Raw genomic sequence first — 20758 nt, forward strand, 5'->3', positions numbered from 1 at the left:
TGTTGACCTGCTTGTTTGTATTTGGGGAGCATGTGAGAGCAGAGAGCACATTTCCCAGTGATTGCACAACCTTATCTAGCAAATCAGAGCAGACTCTAATTAAGGAGGAGAAAAAAACACCAACCACCTCTGTTATTCCCTTGTGACTTTCCCAAAGCCATTTATGAAGGTCACTGCATGTGACAACAATGCAACAGTGAGTACAGTGTGCAAACACCTTTCAATAAAATTTCTTTGCAGGACAGCTAGCTGCAGAGAAGCAAGCTGTCGGCCATCATATTGCATGATTGTCGCCACACACAGGGACATAGTGAGTGCTGGGGGTCCCACACCAGGATAGTGGTACAGCTGAAAATAAATTATGGACATCCTCTCTGGTCTTGGCTAAGCCAGCCTCTCTCCACTTAATTGCATTAGTTCTAGAAAGGAAAATGCTCCCCAGGGTGGAGGAGAAAGGGGAGAAGCATTAGATGAGATGGGCTGGGTGAAGCCCTGCACCCCCAGTCCTTGTTTCTGGTTTGTGGATATGGGTGTCTTTCATTACCAAGCCTCAACCACCTTTTTGATAAGAATCGACCATCTGGGGAGAGGTGGTGTAAGAGTAGCCCCTGGTAGATGTTTTTCCTCAAGTCTTACCTCCCCCCCCCAAAAGATATTTGACTACTTTGTTGCTGTTGATAGGGTCTTTAGCTTGGCAGTTCAGTCTCCGTGAGAGCCCCTGGAAAAGCAGGATCAGTGCGGGCTGAATGGTGGCCTTGCAGTAGAGTGGCGGGAACATGAACTTGGCAATCAGTCCAAGCTCGATTCCCATCTAGCTCTGCTACTTACCTGCTCTGTGATTCTGAACAATTCAGGGTCATATAACCTTTCTGAGCCTCAGTATACTCCTCTGTAAAATGTAGAAAATCATAGTATCTCAATGGATTTTTTGAGCAGTGAATGAGGTAATATATATACAAGCCTGGTAATTAGTTCTTATAAATTAAATCTACATTTAGAGTGGGATGGCTAAGAATCCTTGACTTACTGAAGCTGTTTCAGGTGCATGGTGATGGCAGAAGGTAGATTCCAGTGTGTGTGTGTATGGGGGTGGGGGCAGGAAAAAAAGCTAAGCATAAAAGGAACTCGTGTGAGTTCATAGGCTGGGAAGAAGGAGGGGCCTGCAAAGATGGAGAAGCTGGAGCTGGGAGAGTGAGGAGATAGCTGAGAGTGCACAGTCCAGGAGGAGGTGGAAAGGAATACAAGGCTAATCATGGTGGTGTTGTTAAGTGAAGACTCAAAAACTGTGTTGTCAAACCCAAGTTCATGTGCCCAATGTACTGTGAGCAACCCCCCCACCCCCCACCAAAATGTCAGAGTTTGGATCCAAGAAAGGTTTATTGGTTGAGGAGGAGCCAACCTGGAAGATGGGAGACCTAGACTTGTCTCAATCCATCTTGCTTGCTGGCTGGGGCACAAGGCTTTTAAAGGCAAAAAAGGTAAAGAGGAGGAGATATTTGTGATTTTCAAATTCCCGATAAGACCTCAGTTGCAAGACACCTTGTGATTTGATGTGTCTTTGATTATGGTGACTCATCTATGTGTTTCTACAAAGCAAACTAGCAAATCATGCTTTTGGGATCCCTTAACTTCTTTCTAGGAGGGGGCAAAAGCAATGGCTGAGGCATTTTATTAGTTACTTAGAGCTTTCATTATGGTTCGGGAGCTTCAGTTCCTAACTGACCCTCCCAGTGTCGTCAGTTTTAAGGCCAGCTGGTGGAAGCTGCAGGACAGTTTGGGGTCATAAATCGAGGCATTAGTTTAAGCTAATAATCATGGAAAAGACTATGTTGGGCTTGCTTTTCCTTTGTTTCTGCATTCCCTTACATCCCTAGCCCATAACTGTTTGATTCTGCTCTTTGGAACTCAGGGAAGATCTAGGAGACCAAAGAAGAGGTAGGCAGAGGACATTGGGTCTGGGGTGGTGTGTCCCGGGAAAGCCCCAAAGGGTCCTGCTCGGTTACAACAGGACTTGGCAGTGTATACAGGAGTATAAAGGATGGGAAAGAATGTGACTTTGAAGGACACTGATCTGGGTTCTAATCCCAGTCCCACAATTTACTAATTATAACAAACATTAAAGAAACATTCATATACATTTTATATAATGTAACCAAAAAATCTAGAAAAGGAGCAATCAATGGTGTGTGGTCTAAACCTCTAGCACAATGTAACATCCCTAAAGCGGGAGTTGTTTCTTACTCCGTTATTCACCTGCAGAAACTGTGTTTGCCTATTATGACTGCTTTTAACTGAAATGAATTGAGAGCATTCAGTTCTATATTTTCTGGGTAATATTTTTAATAACTCAAGCAACCTTTGAGAAAAGGCTTTATAAAAATTATAAAACACTACACAAATGCTTCTGCCACCACTACCGCTTTTTTTAGAGAAGAAAGATGAAGCCCAAAGAGGTTTAATTACTTTCTTAATATCTTGTAATCAGTAAATTGTGGGACTGGGATTACAACCCAGATCGGCCTCCTCCAAAGTCACATTCTTTTCTATTTATTACATTGCCTGGATACACTGCCAACTCCAGTGTTTTAAATTTCTTTTTTAGTTTTATTGAGAAATAACTGGCATACATCACTGTATAAGTTTAAGGTATACAGCATGATGCTTTGATTTACAAATATCATGAAATTATCACAATATTTAGTTAATATTCATCATCTCATACAGATACAATAAAAAGAAAGGAAAAAAAATTCTGCTTGTGCTGAGAACTCTTAGAATCTATTCTCTTAACAACTTTCCTATATATCACAGAGCAGTGTTAACGAGAGTCACCATGTTGTACAAGCACCCTGGTACTCACATATCTTAAACTGAAGCTTGTATCTATTGATCACCTTCTTCCAAGCCCTGTTTTTGACTCCTCACTTGCAACATCACCATGATCAGCCTTGTATTCCCTTCCACATCCTCCTGGACTATGCCCCTTCAGCCATCTCCTCACTCTCCCAGCTCCAGCTTCTCCATCTTTGCAGGCCCCTCCGTTTTCCCAGCCTAAGAACTTACCCAAGTCTCTTTCACCTTTAACTTTTCCCCCCAACACCTCACCCATCCCTTTAGAATCTACCTTTTGTCATCACCACGCACCTGAAACTGCATCACCAAGTCAAGCAGAGAGAATCTAAAGTCTTATTAGCCTGTGTCTAAATGCTTGAGCCCTGATTTGGGAAGAAGGGAAAAGAAGGAGGATTCCAGTATAGAAAAGATTCCTTTGACAGTGAAAATGAATAAAGAGAAGTTATCTGAGATGACAGAGCCCCTAGCCTGGGGAGAAGCTATGAGAAGAACAGAAGACTTCTGAAGCAGAGAACACCTCTGCCCTGCTTTCTGGAGATGTCGCCTGGAAGGCAGCAAGATCTCAGGGAGAGAACGCCATTTGGTATCTCTTGGCAGTCATTTCTGTTAGTGGTCTTACAGAGACTTCGTATATCCCCAGTTTGATACAGAAGTAGCAGATAAGCTAGAACTAAAGAGGGATGTGAACATTTCTCAGCAGGGGGACCTGGAGGACCAGTGATAAAGAATCAGACCTCTTTCTCATGCCCACCACCCAAACACCGTGGCACCACTTTGTGAGCAGAGTAGCAGGAACTCCTACCACTCCCTGTTAGCTCAGTGAGGATGGCAACCTGAAATAGAAATTAATTTATTCTTAAAATAAAGTGATATTTTCTGTGCACCTGAATTTATGGTCACGATTCCTGCTTGTAGTCTTTTTCGCAATTTACAGCACGAGCTTTGTTTCCTTCATAACTGAGTAGAGAACTTGTTTTTCCGAAAGGAAATTGAGAGGACTAGTAAAAACAAGTAGAAGAGAATTTGGGTCACTTTTATCGGATACTCCTTTAAGTGAGAATACATCCCTCCTTGGCATGCCCCGCTGCAGCATAGGAACTAGTAGAGGAAAGATTCTAGAATTAAAGGAGGTAAGTCCAGGAAAGAAAGAAATTCTGAGGGTCAGAGATTTGCTCAAGTGGTATGGTAGTCAGTGATGGAATTAACTTCTAATCTGTAGCACTGAGATCTTTCCTCTTCTTTCTGTTTGTCTCTCTCTTCTCATGCTGTTTCCTCTCCCACTCACATTTTGCCCCATCCTTAGTATGAAAGTAAGTTTACAATCACTTGTAATTTTGCATTTATTACTGGTCACATTTTATTTATGGTTCTAATTCAGAACATGATTCATTTTGCCCCAATCAAGGACATCAGATTTTATTTTAGAGATGTATATGCAAAAAACTTTGAGATGTGTAGAAATTCATTGTTGAATGTCCCTGGACATGATTCAGAGGCTGATTGAGGAAAGGGCTGAATCTCTGGTTGTAGGGGATTATTGTGGTTTGGCAATGAGAAGCTGGGAAAATTGGCTCCGGGAAGAGGAAGAACTTCACCTGTCTTTAGTGGAGGGAGTCGGTGAACATATCCAATTTGTCTCCAATGGAAGGGAAAATGTCCTTTACCTGGACCTCTTTCTCCTGAGTGCCTAGGCGGTGGGCCACGGCGATGGTGGTCTTCGGGACCTTGGTTATGGGGTGGTGGGTCACAGGGTCCATGGTCATGGAAATCATGGCCATGGGGATGGTGTCCATGGGGATGGTGTCCATGGGGATGGTGTCCATGGGGACGGTGTCCATGGGGGTGGTGTCCATGGGGATGGTGTCCATGGGGACGGTGTCCATAGGGATGATGCTCACTTGAACTATAATTATGAGGGGGTCCATGGGCCCCATTGGTGCCAAAGTAAGGGTGACGGCATCTTAACTCTGGAGGGGGAAATGGTGGAGGAGGTCCTGCTGGAAATGGTGGAGGAGGTCCTGCTGGAAATGGTGGTCTGCCTGAGTGACTTTTGCCTTCTAGAGGAGGTGGGCATCCAAATTCATGTGGCTTACAGGGATGACGGTGACCTCTAGGTCCACCAGGCTTAAATGGAGGCCTGTCAGCAGGAGGATGTTCATGCTCACCAGAGTGGAGGGGATGGCTCAAATGGTGCTCCTGGTGAAGGACACAATAAAGTGTATATCATCATGTAACACAAAAGAAGTTAGATGTTTAATTTAGACCAATGGCTCCCACACTTTTAAATTCTACAATTAATTTTAAAAGTAGGATACCAAAAAAGGGTTCCTCAAATTCTTATCTAGCCAAGTTGGCATTTTAAATACAAACAAAACTATCATCTACCACCATCATTATTTCACAATAGGAATAATATCTTGGTAACCGAAGAGTCAGAAAGGTAATCTCAGATTTAAGGATGGTCCTTTTGATGGAATAAATGTCATCTTCTTCTTCTTCTTCTCATTTCAACATAAACTGGTGAAATTATACTATAGAATGGTACTCATCTGTGGACCAACATTTGGGAAACTAGTGCTTTATAATTTATATTCTCAAGAGAGTTGAGGCTTTATGGTAGAAAGATCTCTTTCTAAAGGATAAGCATGTCACCTCTTCTTATTTCTTCTTGTTTAGATTTTAATTTTAAAGAAATTTATGGAACCATGTTCAAACCTGTTCTCTTCCTTTTTTTTTTTTTTTTTTTGGTTTGGTACATGGACATTTGGATCATGGTCAGTTTTTGTTTGTTTGTTCTTTTTGCTGATATCAAAAATACTGTGAGAGGGAGGTATAGCTCAGTGATAGAGTGATGCCTAGCATGCACGAGGTCCTGGATTCAATCCCCAGCACCTCCATTAAATACATAAATAATTAACAAACAAACAAACAAACAAACAAACCTAAGTACCACCCCCTCAACCAAAAAATAAAACAAAACAAAAACAAAACTCTGTGAAGGATATCTTGGTTTAGAATAAAGCTGTCTGGGACCTATGTAAAATATTGTTTTGAATCTTATTTCATATACCTTTATATAGTAAATTTTAAGTTCATTCATTCTTCTTAGGTTCTATGCCTATTAATAAAAGCCAGAAATTATTAAGAGTCAGCCCTGGAGTCCTGACTCCAAGGCCACTTTCAAGTTCATCAAAGGCTGCTTGAATTGGTTATGATTTTACTTTTCTGGCAAATATTATCCCTCCCCAATTCTTAGAAAAAATTTCATTCTTTTTGTGTCATACCAGCACCTATACTTTCCCCTGGGGCCTATTCTCTCTGTATTTCTCCTCCCCATCATCCTTCATCTCTCTCTCTCACACACACACACATACATACTACACACAAAGAGCCATAAGAACCAAATATACTATGTGTGTGAAAACAGCACTTAATTTGGCATTGCTCATGACAAAGGCTACTTAGGTACCCACCTTAGGGTTGAAGACTTCACAGTTTATGACAATGTTTTGGGGTGCCAAGTCAAAGGCTTCTGCATCATAGGATAAATATGCTCTGCAGAATCCAAAGACCTACAAAGAAGACAGAAACCTGCTAGTGTCTCTGTGTGTGTATTTGAGCATGTGTGTGCAGGTGGTATGAAGATGCCCAGTTCTTGTCTTGAACTTCCAGACATTTGGGAGAGGAAGACAGGCTTTAGAAAAATCTGGGTAATATTATCAAATCTCCCCATCAGCTATTTAACCATCTTTCCTAGTCAACACTTTGGGGAAAGCGCAGGTTCCAGTGGGTTTCATTCCCAGTTGCTGTGGTCTTCCACGAATGGTCTCCAGTGCTGGGCTTCCCCAGGGGCTGTGGGAGGAGCACCATGTCATTGATGCCTTGCCTCCAGGCCAGCCTTCAACTTGAAGACCTGAGTTGCCTGGGCCTAGAGAGAGTGAAGAGTGATGTAGAAGAAGTATTTGCACAACTTCATCTGGCTTCTTGGAGGAAAGTGCTGGAAAGGAAGGAGCCAGTATAAATGTAGGATTGCACAGACCCTGTCAAAGTGACGGTCTGCTGACCCTATCCTGAGTTCCAAGGCTACAAGTGGCTGGCATGCCTATGTCCCAGAGGCCCCTACACTCAGCTGTCAAAGTTAGATTAGGACCAGAAGAGAACTCTTTCTTAAAAGAGACTTTTAAGCACTGAGATTCTGAGTACAGTTTTGGAATCGGACAGACCTATGTTAATCCTGGCTTCACCGTTTACTAGTTGTGAGTTTAAGGGAGTTACATAAAATTTCTGAAACTTAGTTTTTGTAAAACACTCGTTTTATCATACTAACTACTCACAGGCTGCGAGAGGCTTAATTAAGTGAGATGATGCTGGAGAACACTTAGGCTCGAGATCCTCATCTCCAACATCCGCCATGTTTCCGCGCGAGTTCACATTCCCCACACCAAGAAAGGGGCTTGTGGGGATGGGAGTTGGGGAGGAGGTGTCTTTTCTGGTAGCTACTCAGCAGGACTATAGAACTGTTTCAGTCTGAAAAGTCGAACAGCCGGAAAAGGTACTGATGACTGCCTCCTTTCTTTCAGTCCTGTAGAATGTGTTACCAAACATCAGAAAAATCCTGGACTTGAAATCAGAAGCCACCATTCAAATCCTGTGTCCTAATACTTTCCAGCTAAGTGCCTTTAGGTAAGTGTTTAAATTTCTAGGCCCTTCTGTCCCAGGGAAACAGAGGCAGACACTAGCTTCTCCTCAGAGGGGTTGTCATAGGGCTCCAATGAGGCAATAATATATGTGGTTTGCAAACTCTGAATGCCAAGTGTCAAGACCCTCCTGCAGGTACCAGAGTTTCAATGTATAAGTGATTAGGGGAATGCTCCCACGGGACCAAGCATCTAGAGGACTGGATGCTAATCTCAGCTGGGTTATGAACATCAAGCAGGATCCTGACTTTGCTGAGCCTCAGTTACCACCTCAATTGTCAGATGGGTCACTGTCCGGAGTAAATGAGGTGAAGTGGTGAAAGCACCCTTGGGTGTCAGTTCTTTTTTGTTTTTAATTTAATTGTTTCTTTTCAGGGGAGGAGGAATAGGTTATTTATTTAAATGGCAGTACTGGGGATTGAACCCAGGACCCTGTGTATGTTAAGAACACGCTCTACCACTAAGCTAAACCCGCACCCACCCCCAGGTATCAGTTCATACTTAATACAAGCTAGTTATTAGTTTTCGCTACATCTTTAATCCTAATGGGTAAAAAAATTAAGTTTAGGTATATGTCATATATAATATAAATTATATTCTCATGATTCACTTGTCTGTCCCTCAGTTTCCCCATCTGTAAATCAGGAATAAAACCATCTATTTCATTGGGTGAAGGTGGAGTTAATACGTGCACATATGTAAAGCACTCAGAAGGGTGCCCGGCACGAAGTAAGTAGTCTCTGAATGTTCCCCAGTATTTCACGTATGCTTATTCTACTCACATGAAAGTACCCTGGAAAGTGGTATCTGGAGCAGTTCCTCACTGAGAAGTCCACGTAGTAATTGGTTCTCTCTTCTCCTCTCTGGAACAAATTGGATCAAAGACGTTTCAGGAATGTGAAACGTTTAAAAAAAAAAAAAAGCAGTAGATTCCTACTGTCCAATATACTGTAAAGCACCATGAGAATTCAAAATCCCCAGTACGAGCCATTTTTCTTATATCCTCTGCCTTTTACAAATCTGTCACAAGAGTGATAGGTAAGGTGAATACTATTTCATTGAAAAGGTAAAATAATACAGATGTAATCAAGCACAGTGTGAAAAAAATCGTCCTTCCTGCACCCCAACCCCTCCTTCTCAGAGGTACCACTGTCACCCATTTGACGGGTTTCTCCTTCCAGCGTTTTCCTGTTTGTTGCCCACACACAGATATACCTAATTATTTAATATGAATGGGCTCATAGTCTAAGTATTGTTCTACAGCCTGCTTTTTCCTTTAGCAACTTATCTTGAAGCTCTTTCCAGTGCATATACCTCCAAAACATGGTTTTTAAGAGTTGCATTGTATTCATTCCATTGCTTGTAGGCACCATGCTCTATTTAACTTTGTGTTTTCAAAATGCATGACAGACATCAACTAACTGCGCTACGAGACGACTCTGGGTGGGAAGCACTCAGGTCCCTAGACTGGGAGCAGAACTGTCTAGCTCCAGTCACACCGCTGGCTGTGGGAGATAGGAGCTCTGAGCCTCGGTTTTCCATCATAATACAAGGAGGTTCAGACCAGATGATTTTAATGACTCATCACCCTATTACGCACTTCTGTCTTGCCCTCTTTCTTATTTGGGTTTTCCCTTTTCCCTGTTAGATATTCACACCTCCCTACAACTCCAAAAACTGAGGGCAGTCCTGTCAGTGGAGGCTGCAACAGGGGTCTCTATTCAAAAGGCAGCTGCTGAGTGAGGCCAGCGGGAGGGTCGGTGCTGCTGAGTTTCCACCGCTGGGTTGGAGCCTGGGCCCTCAGACTCTAGCTAAACCTGAGTGGGGACTCACCGCTCTTGAAACTCTCTTCACTTGGTCCACTCTGAAAGAGGCAAAGTCACTATTCTCCTTTTTGTACTTCTCCAGAGCTTTGTCAGCTTCTTCTCTGTAGAGCTCAGTGTCCTCAAAGAAATCGAAGAGTACTGGACTGTCTTTAGTGTTGGCCAGTGCCGAGGAGACTGGAGAAAGAAGTTGGCAGCTTTGCAGTTACTGGGTTGGAAGCAGCAATACGGACACTGGGACTTAATATTTATAAACATGGTTGTGAGAATAACAATAGCTTCCATTTTACAGATGAACAAATTGAGGGTTAGAAAAGTTAAGTATCTTGTCCAAGATCAAATCAGCCGATCAGTAGCAGCACTAAACTTAAACCCAGATCCTTCTGATGGTCAAGTGTCTCTTGTGACCCCTATCGTGATGCCCCCCAATACTCAAAATGTTAATATTTCAGTGAACTCTTCCTGTTCAAGCCAAGCAGAGAGAGGCATCGTGAAGATAAAGTTTTGCCCAGAGAGAGAGAGGGGACACAGCTCAATCTTTCTTCAAGGCAACCTCCTGAGGGAGTTGCACGGCTGTTGAATTTTTGTATATTGAACCATGTTAAGACTTACTAGTGTAAAAGGAATTCTGTGATAATTCTTTTTGAAAAAATAAATTAAAAGGGCATGGAATTTAGAGTCCACACTGATGGAATAGTCCAGCCACACTTTGACTGTGTTTCCGAGGTCAGGTCATTGAATCTCTTTGAGCCTCAGTTATTTTACTAAAACAGAAAGTATCATAATCTTTACTTCATAGTCTTGTGAGAATAAATGAGATACCATATGTACAACTTCCAGATGCTGAAGTCAATACTCGAGAGCTAAGTGTTTTGCCAAGTGTATTACATAGACCTTATTTCATTCTGAGAAGTACCCGAAGGGATAATTCTATTATGATCTTCATTTCACAAAGGAGGAAAGCTTGACGAGGTTAAGTAACGTGCCCTCAAGACCACACACCTCGTAAGTAATTAGGTCGGGATTAAAATGCACATGTATCTGACTCCAGCGCCTCCTTTCTCTACCATGATGCCTCAGAGCCTCTTGCAAATTTCTACTTTTATATATTGAATTTATTTAAAGGAAGCTATGCCAGTAACAGGGGAAATCCTTCTCCTTTCTCTCCTCAAGAGAGCAAGCAATAACGGAGTCCATAAGGGCAGGAAGATTCCTGATCTGCACGTCACAGTCTTCTATGAGGAACACCACTGTGTGACTGAGTCTTATATTAATTTAGAATTAATTGGAGTTTTAACAGATGACCATACCAGAACTTGTGGTGCAGTTAAAGTCATTCACTCTGAGATCCTGAGATTCATCCAAACATGTTGTAGCTATCACCTTACACTGTCCGATCACCTGTAAGAAAGAGGGGCCTAGGTTACTGCATCCTGCTTTCCTCAGGCTGAATATGAGCGAACAAAACAGTGAGGCAGCAACAGGTCCCGCTGTACAGCACAGGGAACTGTAGTCAACGACTTGAAGTAACTTGTAATGAGAAAGAACACACAAAAAATATATATATGTATGTATAACTGAATCACTATGCTGGACACCAGAAACTAATACAATATTATAATTCCGCTATACTTCAATTAAAGAAATGTTTAAAAAAAAAACAAAACAAACAAGCTAATACCACCAATGTTCATAGTAGCATTATTCACAAGTAACAAAAAAGTGGAAAATACACAAATGTCCATTAACAAAAGAATGGATAAACACGATATGATATGTCCATAAAATGGAAGATTATTCTGGCATAAAAGGAATGAAGTTGACAATTGTTCCAACACAGATGAACCTTGGAAACCTTATGCTAAATGAAAGAAGGCAGACACAAAAGGCCACATGTTGTGTGATTCCGGTTACATGGAATGTCCAGAATAGGCAAATCCATGGAGGCAGAAAGCAGATTATTGGTTGCAGAGGATGGAGGGAGAGGTCAATGAAGAGGAATACTTATGGGAGGGTTTCTTTCTGGGATGGTGAAAATGGAGTGCGATTACATAGTAGTGACGGTCAAACAACTCTGTGAATATACGAAAAACCATTCAATTGTACACTTTACAAGGGTGAATTTAATGGTGTATGAACTATATCTATAAAGCTGTTTTTATGAGCAAATATTAAAATTTAAATTGCATGATGTGAGAAAAAAATGAGGCAACATACTCCTACTATCCATTTAAAATTTATTTGTACTTTCTCTCACCAAATCCTCTGTCGAAACCTGTATTTTCTTAGTATGTTTCCGCGAGCTGGATGCTATAAGCATCCAAACCCTCAGGAGGACCCTGGAGAAACTGTTTAAATAGGTCACGGCCATATCCCATTTTCAAGAGGAAAAAAATGTTCACACTCCTGTGTATGTAAACGTCTTATTTTCCGGAACTGAAACCTTATGTCTGTGCTCAGTTTCATCGTGTGTCCTCCTCCTGTGGCAGAGAGCCTGGGATCCGAGTACCCACGTGCAGTGTGCAGAACAAGACCCTATTCCTCGTGCTGACTGCAACTAAGCCCTTTGGTCATTTGTGTGAGTGGGACCAGTATTCATAGGACACAGTTAAAAGTTCATAGGTTCCTAGACGTTAGGTGATTTGTCCACGGTCTCACAGCTGGTCGTGCTATCGCAAGGGCCACAAACCCCACTGACTTATCTTGAACTGAGTTCCCGGGGATGGCTCTCAAGAAATATTACTGAAGGTTAACAGAGTCTTCATGAGTCAAGGGCAGAAGCTGCTCTTACTCTTTTACTTGGTAGCCCCGGTGTGCGGCTGCCCTGGGCGAGCAGAACAGACAGAAGCCAAGAACGCTAAGAGGAAGAGAACTGTACCTGGTTTACTTACTATGTCAGATGGACGTCTAGAAAAATCTAGCTCACAGTCATCCCAGTGTTTCCTGCTTAGGACCGGGCAGTCAGATTCTTTCACGTCCAAGACTAAATAATAGACCGCTATGGATTCCTGGGAAACGCCAAGAAAACAGTGGGTGAGTGGCACGTGGGAGCTCAGAGCTTCTTCAATAAAAACAATCTCTTTATTTCTTAAATGGAGTTCCTGCTCCTCTGCAAGTCATTGCATATGTCCTACCTTTGTGTCATTTGATCTGTTTATGTAAATAAAAAGTTCAAAGTGTTACTTCCAAATGTTCTGTTTAACTGGTCACGATGTTGCTTCTGCCCTTGAATTTTTTTTTTTTTTTTGAGAGAAGGGGCTTGATTTTATTTATTTTATTTTTTGTTGATTTTTGTGGGGGGAGGTAATTGGGTTATTTTTGGAGGAGGAACTGGGGATTGAACCCAGGCCCTCATGTATGATAAGCATGCGCTCTACCACTTGATCTATCCCCTCCCCTTGCCCATGAATTTCCAAAAGCCGTCACTACAAAGCAGTGTTGGTTTGGACGGAGGTGTTGAAGGTACCAGCCTAGAATGTGTGATGGCAGCCACGTCGTGGCCTCCAGTCTGGGTGTGTGGTTGTATCCTCTCATGCAGCTCTATTCCTGAACTTGGATTTCTTGCCTTGATTTCAACTTGCCCAAAGCTAAATTCACCCTCTTCTCTTACAAACCAACTCCCCCCCTCAACTTCCCTTGTCTGGTCCATGACACCATTATATTTATTGCTTCTTCTTCGTCTTTAGCTTTGGCTTAGTCTTTAAAGACTGTCCGGTCACCAGACCTTAAATGGTCTTTCTTTGAAACATCTCTCGTCTTTTCTTCACTCTCATTGCCCTAATTCCCATTGCCTGGGGCTGGTCCTCATGTCCTCGTTCCTGAACACGTGAAGTAGCTCCTAGTTTGTGTCCCTGCCACCTGCCTCCATCTCCCTAGGCACACGGTGAGCCCTCTCACCCACCCTCCAAATTCCCACTCAGAGGTAGCACTATGCCAATTCATCTGGTGACAGAGAGCCTGGAATGGGACTGATGGTCACTAAATTGTTAGCTGAATCCTGAATTCCTGCACTCTTGTTCTCTGCAACCTTTCATGCCTCTCTCTCTAACATTTTAGCAAGTATAAATGTCTCTGCTTGTCCTCTTTGGTTCCCCATGGTCTAGCCTCCCTGATTTCAGTGGTCCTACCAAAGGGTAGGTTATTTTTTGAGGCGATGGAGAGGGAGGCCTCCCTCCATAATATCCATCAAGCCCTCAAATCCACTCCAAAATGAGCATATAATTTAAGTGGAAAGAACAGGCTTGCTCTCTTCAAGATAAGCCTACAGTCTCTCTTCCAAGATGATGGCTGCTCCCAAGCTCACAGAGAACTTCTGGAGACCCCCTGCTTCTGTTCAATTGGTCCCTAACACCTTCCTTCCTGATTCCCTCCCCACACAGAGGCGGTATGCCTGGAATTCTTCTGGGATGCCGTTACCAAGGCCATCGTCCTATTCAAATCCTGCTCATTCCTCAGGACCCAGTTGAAGCCCTCTCCCATCCCATCTTAATAGATCTCCTTTCATCAGATCATTCCAGCATCTATACCACTCACTCGGTCACTTGAAGACATCCTGTCCTACACAGTTCACCTACGTGTGCATGTGAGCCACTTAGGATTTCCTTGAGAGCAAGGCCCATGGTTTATTCTAATCTTTCTCTTTTAAGGGCTTAGCATTTGATTGGGCTCCACAGAAGTGCTTATAAGTACTTATAGGCTGGTTCAGAGTTAAGGAAATACTAATGCCAAACATTAGTTTGAGGGGGAAAAGAACAGTTAGAGCAACTCGGAAATGAAACAGACAGCCCTGACCAAAGCCAGTCCACTGTGCAAAGCGACAGGCTCGGGGACCAGAATCATATTTGCCCCTGGTACGTCACCTCCCACTCAGCTCTGCCAGGGGCCATTCCTCACCGCTTTGTCCAAGTGGGCATCAGCGACCCGCAGCAACTGGAAGAGGTAACCATCCCGTCGTCCTTTATTGATCAGGTCTAGAGCCTTCCGAGCCACAGGCTCAGCATCATTGCAGTCTGTGGGACTCACAGCGGAGGAACACCGCAGAGTGACCAGCAGGACCAAAGGCAGTGCTGCAGGGAGTAACTTCATGTTGTTAAAATGGGAAAACCATCCCTTGCTCTGCGATACCACAGCAGAGATGTTTATACAGATTTTCCAAAACACACACACACACACACAATTGTTTAAACAAAGTATTTCAACATTTTTGTTGTATAACCGGGGATGTTCACCTTGACCCCTGGTTAAAGTATCTGTCAACATGCTGTGAATGATTACTAGGTCCTGGGAACAGAAAGGTGAGACATGCCACCGGGGAGTGGCTAAAACTGGGATCTGCACCGATCTGGATGTTTCTAGTAGGTAGCAGATCCAAAGTGTGTTTTTGACCACAAGCACTGCCTACATTAGTGTGGGAGGTGGAGTTAGAAATAATTTTCCTTCATCTGCCAACCAGAAATTTCCACCATCATTCTGCTCTTTGGACTGTGGCACTGAAAGTCCTTGGTAGAATGTAGCTGCGTTATTTAAGGGAGGTAACATGTTAAATGGTTAACACTGTCAGAGGAACTGAGTTCAGGGGGAATAAAATGATGACAATAAATGTGGCTTTGAAGTCAGATCTGAATTTCAACCGTGGGTCTGTTACTCTTAACTGTGTGAGGCTGAGTAAGCTATAAAACTTCTCTGATTCTTAGCTTCCTCATTTATAAAACAGGGATTAATATCTCTTGGCAAGATTGTGGGGTCATTCAGTAAGAAAACACATATAAAGTAACCAATACAAATCTTCGTACAGATTCAGGTGCTAAACAAATAATGCTGTTTTATTATTATAATTAGTGTGCCTGAGAAGAAGTTGAGGACACACTTATGTCACTGCAGCTTTTTGTGACCCTTAAAGCATATGAAAGAGAATTACTTCACATGGAAGACGGTGGTGAGGGTAGGAGTCAAGTCGTTTGAGGCCCATCCCAGAGAAGGGGTTGGGGGAGGGGCTCAGCACTGAGCGACAGGGCTGGGGTTAAGCTGATCCCCCACCTCCTCCTCTCCTAAAACACCAATACAGCTGCAAGGACCCCTCATACCAGCAAAGCCCAGTGATACCAGAAAGGGCCAGTGGGAATCAGCCCAATTGTCTCCTCACTACCAGGGATTTAAGCAGCATCTGCCTTCTCCCCAGTTTCTTCTCTGCAATGAGTATATGGCGGGGGTTTGGTATAGCTCAGTGGTAAAGCATGGGCTTAGCATGCATGAGGTTCTGGGTTCGATTCCCAGTACCTCCATTAAAAAAATTTTTTTTTTTTTAAGTCTATGGTAATAGTTCTCAGCCTTGGAGTCATACTGGAATCATCTGAGGAGCTTTTCAAAATCTTTATGTTCAGGTCTCCCCAGAGCAATTAAATCAGGATCTCAGGGGGTGGACCCAGGTATTGGTAGTTTTTCCAACGTGCAGCCAAGGCTGGGAATTAGTGGGGCTCTAGATAGAACCTGAAGGGAGGAGAAGAGTTTGAGCAAGAAGCCAGTGGGGAGGGCTGTAGGAAAAGCAGACCTCACTTCCCCTAGTCACAGGCTGGTATAGCAAGTGTTCAAATGTGGGAAAAACCTATTTTGACTTGTAGTTTGAAATTGAACTTTTAGTATTAGTAACACTAGCTTTTAAGTAACCAAACAGGATGGCTTCAGTGTAATTTCGAATGCCAGGAACAGTATGGAATCTGGCCAAGATGTTACTACGGGGCTTTAACCCAGGGGGCGCAGGGGTAAGCCGTTAATCAGAACCAAAGTGTTTTATGTTTCAATGAGTTGACCTCCTTAATTGGGCCTTTCTATTATTGCTATCCCCCATATGGAGTGCCCTGGGTAAGCCAAATGCTACTGGAGGGAAAGAGAATGGAATGCTGAGGGGATGGGGAAAGGCACCAGTGGTGAGAATCAGCTTCTATACACTGTCTGGCTGAGACCGAGGGGTATTCATGAAAGCCATGCATCCTCTTCCCTTTACGCTGTGTTTCTTGCTAGATCCTGGTTGAAAGAGGGTCTAAGACTCCATATGGCACCCCCTACTTAATCATGTTTCCTTCTTACAGGGGGCAGAGGAGAGTACTAGAGTGTGAATATTGTCTACCGCTCTTACACAAGTTATACCAAGGCGTGTGTGCCTCTTCTGAGAACCAGCTGCCAGGAGGGCAGACAACAGTTACCTCTGCAAGCTCCCTGCTGTATGCGTTTGCTGGGGCTTCCAAAACAAAGCGAACCGGGTGGCTTCAACAACAGAAGTTAATTTCCTCACAGCTCTAGAAACTGAAAGTCCGAGATCAAGGTGTCAGAGGACTGGCGTTTTCTGAGGCCTTGCTCCTTGGCATGTCCATGGCCATCTTCTCTCTGTGTCCCCACATGATTTCCCCTCTGTGCTAGCCTGTATCCTTCTCTCTTCTTATAAGGATGTGTGTCATACTGACTTAGGCATTTTAACCTAATCACCTCTTTATAGACCGTAACCCCAAGGTGGGGAGGGTGTAGCGCAAATGGTAGAGTGCGTGCTTAGCATGCACAAGGTCCTGGGTTCAATCCCCAGTACCTCCTCTAAAAAATTAATAAGTAAACCTAATTACCTCCTCCCCACTGCCAAGAAGAGAAAAATCAGTTAAAAAAAAAAAAGACCCTGTCTCCAATACAGTCACCTTCTGAGGTTCTAGGGATCAGGAGTATGAGAACATTGAGGGGACACAATACAGCCCACAACACCTGTCAAACTTCAAAAGATATGTATGTCTGTGTATGTATCTATATACATACATATGCATGTGTGTATATATGTGATGTACATACATATTATATATCTTATATAATTTTTAAGTGAAAAATTGGGAATATGTGTTATCTGGGCCCTTAATTTCTGCTCTGAGAAAAACTTTTAAAGGAGTCAGAGAGTTCCCAAACTTGGAACAACATTTAGTTCTCCCCAGGTTTAACCACAGGCTACAGGCAAATGTCACTTCCACCTACCCCATCACCGAGTTTATCAAGTTCTGGGGCTTGGAGACTATTCAGGCGGGTAAGAAAAAAAAATTCCTCCTACAAGTTGAAGGTTATATAGGCAGTATCTGACCAATACTTGGTGTTGAAATAATTATGGTATAAAGGGAGAGTGAAACTCTCCTGACTCCCAAACCTTCAATTTTCATCTTATTTGATCAAAAGAATCACAGTGTTTGCCCAATGTGAAAAATTAACAGAAATCTGTTACATAGGGTTGGGAGACTAGAAGGGGGAGCTCTCACCTGTGACATTTAGAACCCAAACAGGAAAAGAAAGACTTCTTTCCTTCCATTGTGCAGAACTTTTGAAATTCACAAACTTAATTTCCTTAAAACTGAACTGGATTACAATAGCTCAAACATTTCCAGAACTGAGTGGAATGTTTTTTTTCGATTGGTATTTTGAGGCTTCCCAACTGTTATCAGGAGTCTAAAATTGCCTCTCTGCAAAATTAGATTTTAAGATTAACTGAGGTAAACAAATGATGAAAGAAACATAAACTGGCTCCTGAAGCCCGAGGCTCTTCTCCCTCGGCTTCGTCATCTCAGCCTCTGCCTCTGTCTCCTTCTTCCTTTCCTTCTACAGTGCACGTGCCTCCACTGTACCCTCCAACCCTTCCCACCAATTCTCCCATCAAACTTCCCCCGTTCTCTGAAACTCTCCCCACTCCCTTTTCCTCTGAACTTGACAGAATCTGTCTTTCTAAAATTAAGCCTTCTGAGGATCCAGAGGCTAAACCCTTAATTTCTTATATTCCCTGGACTACTGCTGATCTGTGAGCCATAGTCAAAGGCTTTACCCAAGTAACCAAAGATCCTCTCAGATTTGCTGAGGAATTTAATATAGTCATTCAAACTTATCAACCTGCTTTCTCAGACTTACATCAGCTAGTTCATACGATTGCCCGCAAGGGCTAGGCCCAGCATTAGATGAAAACTGCTAATTGGAAAGTCCTGAAATGTCTCTAGAGTTACAGCCGGGAGACCAGCCCGCTAATTTACTATCTGATCAGGCAATCACTAGGTGGTTTCATTAAGCAATTCCTGGTGCTTTTCCAAAGCCTGCTGATTGGAACAAAATTCAGGCTTGCACACAAAACTTTGGTGAACCTGTCCACTGACTATTACAGTAGACTTCAGATTGTTTTTAAAGAAAACTCTGGTCTTCCTTCAGATGTTGATTCCACCCAGGTAGCTTTTAACTCTCTGTTTATTAATGGGCTGAGCCAGGACCTTCCCCTTCTAGTAAAAAGGACCGGATAGAAGGCAAAACTGTGTCTGCTGAGAGTTAGTGAATCTGGTAAACCAGCTCTCTGGTGCTCCAAATGAGCCACCTCCAAGGAAGACAGCCAAATCTTAATCTTCAACTCCAGCAAATAAGCTTCTAAACAAACCTCAAACCCGCCTACATTGTGCTATTATTGCAAAGAGCCAGGACACTGGAGAAGAGATTGTTACAAATTTAGTGCTTTAGGTGCCTTCAGCCTCTAACCAGCCTTTCTAACATCCTCCCAATTCTCAGTGATGGAGCGCTGAGGAATTACAGGGACTCTTCCAATCCTCCCTCTTAATTGCCCTGGAGAAACATTTCTCCAGATTGGGGATGAACCTTTTCTAGTCCTAAGTGACACTAGAGCCATACTCTTTGTGCTCAACCCCCAATACTATAAACAGGCCCTGCTTGGAGTACTAAAACTGTTCAATAATGGGGACTCTCCAACCAACCTCAGGGGGTTCCTGTCTCTGAGCTCATTCCATTTTGTTTAGGCCTTTTGAGAGATCCCCACACTCTTCTCCTTAGTTCCTCTGCCCTTATTTAGTTATTAGGCTGAGACTTCTTAGAGAAGTCTCATGCCTGAATGTCTTTCTCCCCAAAGTGGGAACTAATTCTAGAAAATTGACAGTCATTGTCAAAGTAACCCACCAGGTGAATTAAATGATCCTTTGACATCTTTGATTTGTTCCATCTCTGACAGTTCTAGAGCAGATTCTGGAAACACTGATCATGTGTCCCTAATGAACCAGCTACCACTTCCCTTGGGCAAAATCTGTAACTGATGATGACACAATTCACGGTGTACTTCCCATCAAGATTCAAATAGATCCCTTAAAATCTCCTCCCGAAATTAATTGATACCATAATAGTAAAGAAGCCCTTCAAGGCTAAAGCCCATAATAGAAGATTACAAGTCTCGTAACATCATGTTCCCTTGTACTAGTTCCTGTAATGCTCCCATTTTACCAGTGAGAAAACCTAAGGTCCGAGGGTGGAGATTTGTCCACGACCTCTGAGCAAATAAACAGCATGGATACCCCTCATACATTACTAACAGCCATTCCCACTGGAAGTATTTTTTACTATAATCAATTTATGCAGTGCATTCTTTAGTATTCCAGTCGATGAAGCTAGCCAATACTTTTTTGTCTTTACTTGGGAAGAAAAACAATTCACCTGTACAGTCATGCCTCAGGGTTATATTGAGAGTCCTTCTTAATCCTCGCAAATCCAGAAGACTGAGCTGGATGATATAAATTCTCTAGAGGTTCTGCTCTGCTGCAATATGTGGATGATTTGCTTCTTTCCTCTCCTTCTCAAGCCTCCTCACAGGAAGACAGCATCCACTTGCTAAAGCTTTTAGCCTTAAAGGGACATCAGGTCCTCTAAAGAAAAATTGCAGTTTGTCCAAAACCAGGTTTGACATTTAGGTCATCTGGTATCAGAACAAGGGCTACACTTAGATCCAGATAAGACTTCACGGTGTCCCAAGGTCCCCCAAACCCCAAACTAAGGGCCAGCTGTGAGGTTTTTTTTTCACGTTAGTTGGTTATTACTGAAATTGGATTCCATATTTCTCTCTTATGGCCAAACCTCGGTGTTTTACTCAATAATAACAACCCCAATCCAATTTTATGGAAGGAACTGGAGAACATAGCCTTCAAGGTCTTTAAAGGAGAATTTGATTAACTCATTTACCTTTGGGCATCCCAATTATCAGTTTCATTTTTCTCTTTTTGTATATTGAAGAGGAAGGGAATGCCTTGGGGTCTTCACCAAAAACAAAGGAACCAGTAATCAGCCCATAGGGTATCACAGTCAGCAACTGGACCCTGTGACACAGGGATTCACCCTTGCCTGAGAGCAATTAAAGCCACTGTCACTTTGGTTCAGACCATGGAGAAAATCATTGTGGGATCCCCTTTAACCATTTTTTGTACCTCATGCAGTAGAAACCTCCTGAATTCTCATCACAACATTTCTCAGCCAGCCACCTCACCTCCTACAAAGTCCTTTTGTTAACTGCTACTCACATAACTCTTCTACGCTGTAATAGCCTTAATTTGGCTACTC

The 20758-nt window shown here is 42.9% G+C and overlaps 1 protein-coding gene across 1 annotated transcript; it reads right to left on the minus strand.

Annotated features, from left to right (window-relative positions):
- Positions 1-3860: 3860 nt before the first annotated feature.
- On the minus strand, positions 3861-14527 carry HRG (histidine rich glycoprotein). Its single transcript, XM_032482617.1, has 7 exons — positions 14267-14527; positions 12265-12381; positions 10684-10774; positions 9384-9550; positions 8333-8413; positions 6327-6425; positions 3861-5049 (listed from the first exon to the last, which is right to left on the minus strand). Exons 1-7 carry the CDS (start codon positions 14456-14458, stop codon positions 4270-4272), a joined length of 1527 nt encoding a protein of 508 aa, XP_032338508.1. The 5' UTR covers positions 14459-14527; the 3' UTR covers positions 3861-4269.
- Between the last annotated feature and the right edge of the window lie 6231 nt (positions 14528-20758).

This window comes from Camelus ferus, chromosome 1 (genome assembly GCF_009834535.1).
Source record: "Camelus ferus isolate YT-003-E chromosome 1, BCGSAC_Cfer_1.0, whole genome shotgun sequence".
Lineage (NCBI taxonomy): Eukaryota > Metazoa > Chordata > Mammalia > Artiodactyla > Camelidae > Camelus > Camelus ferus.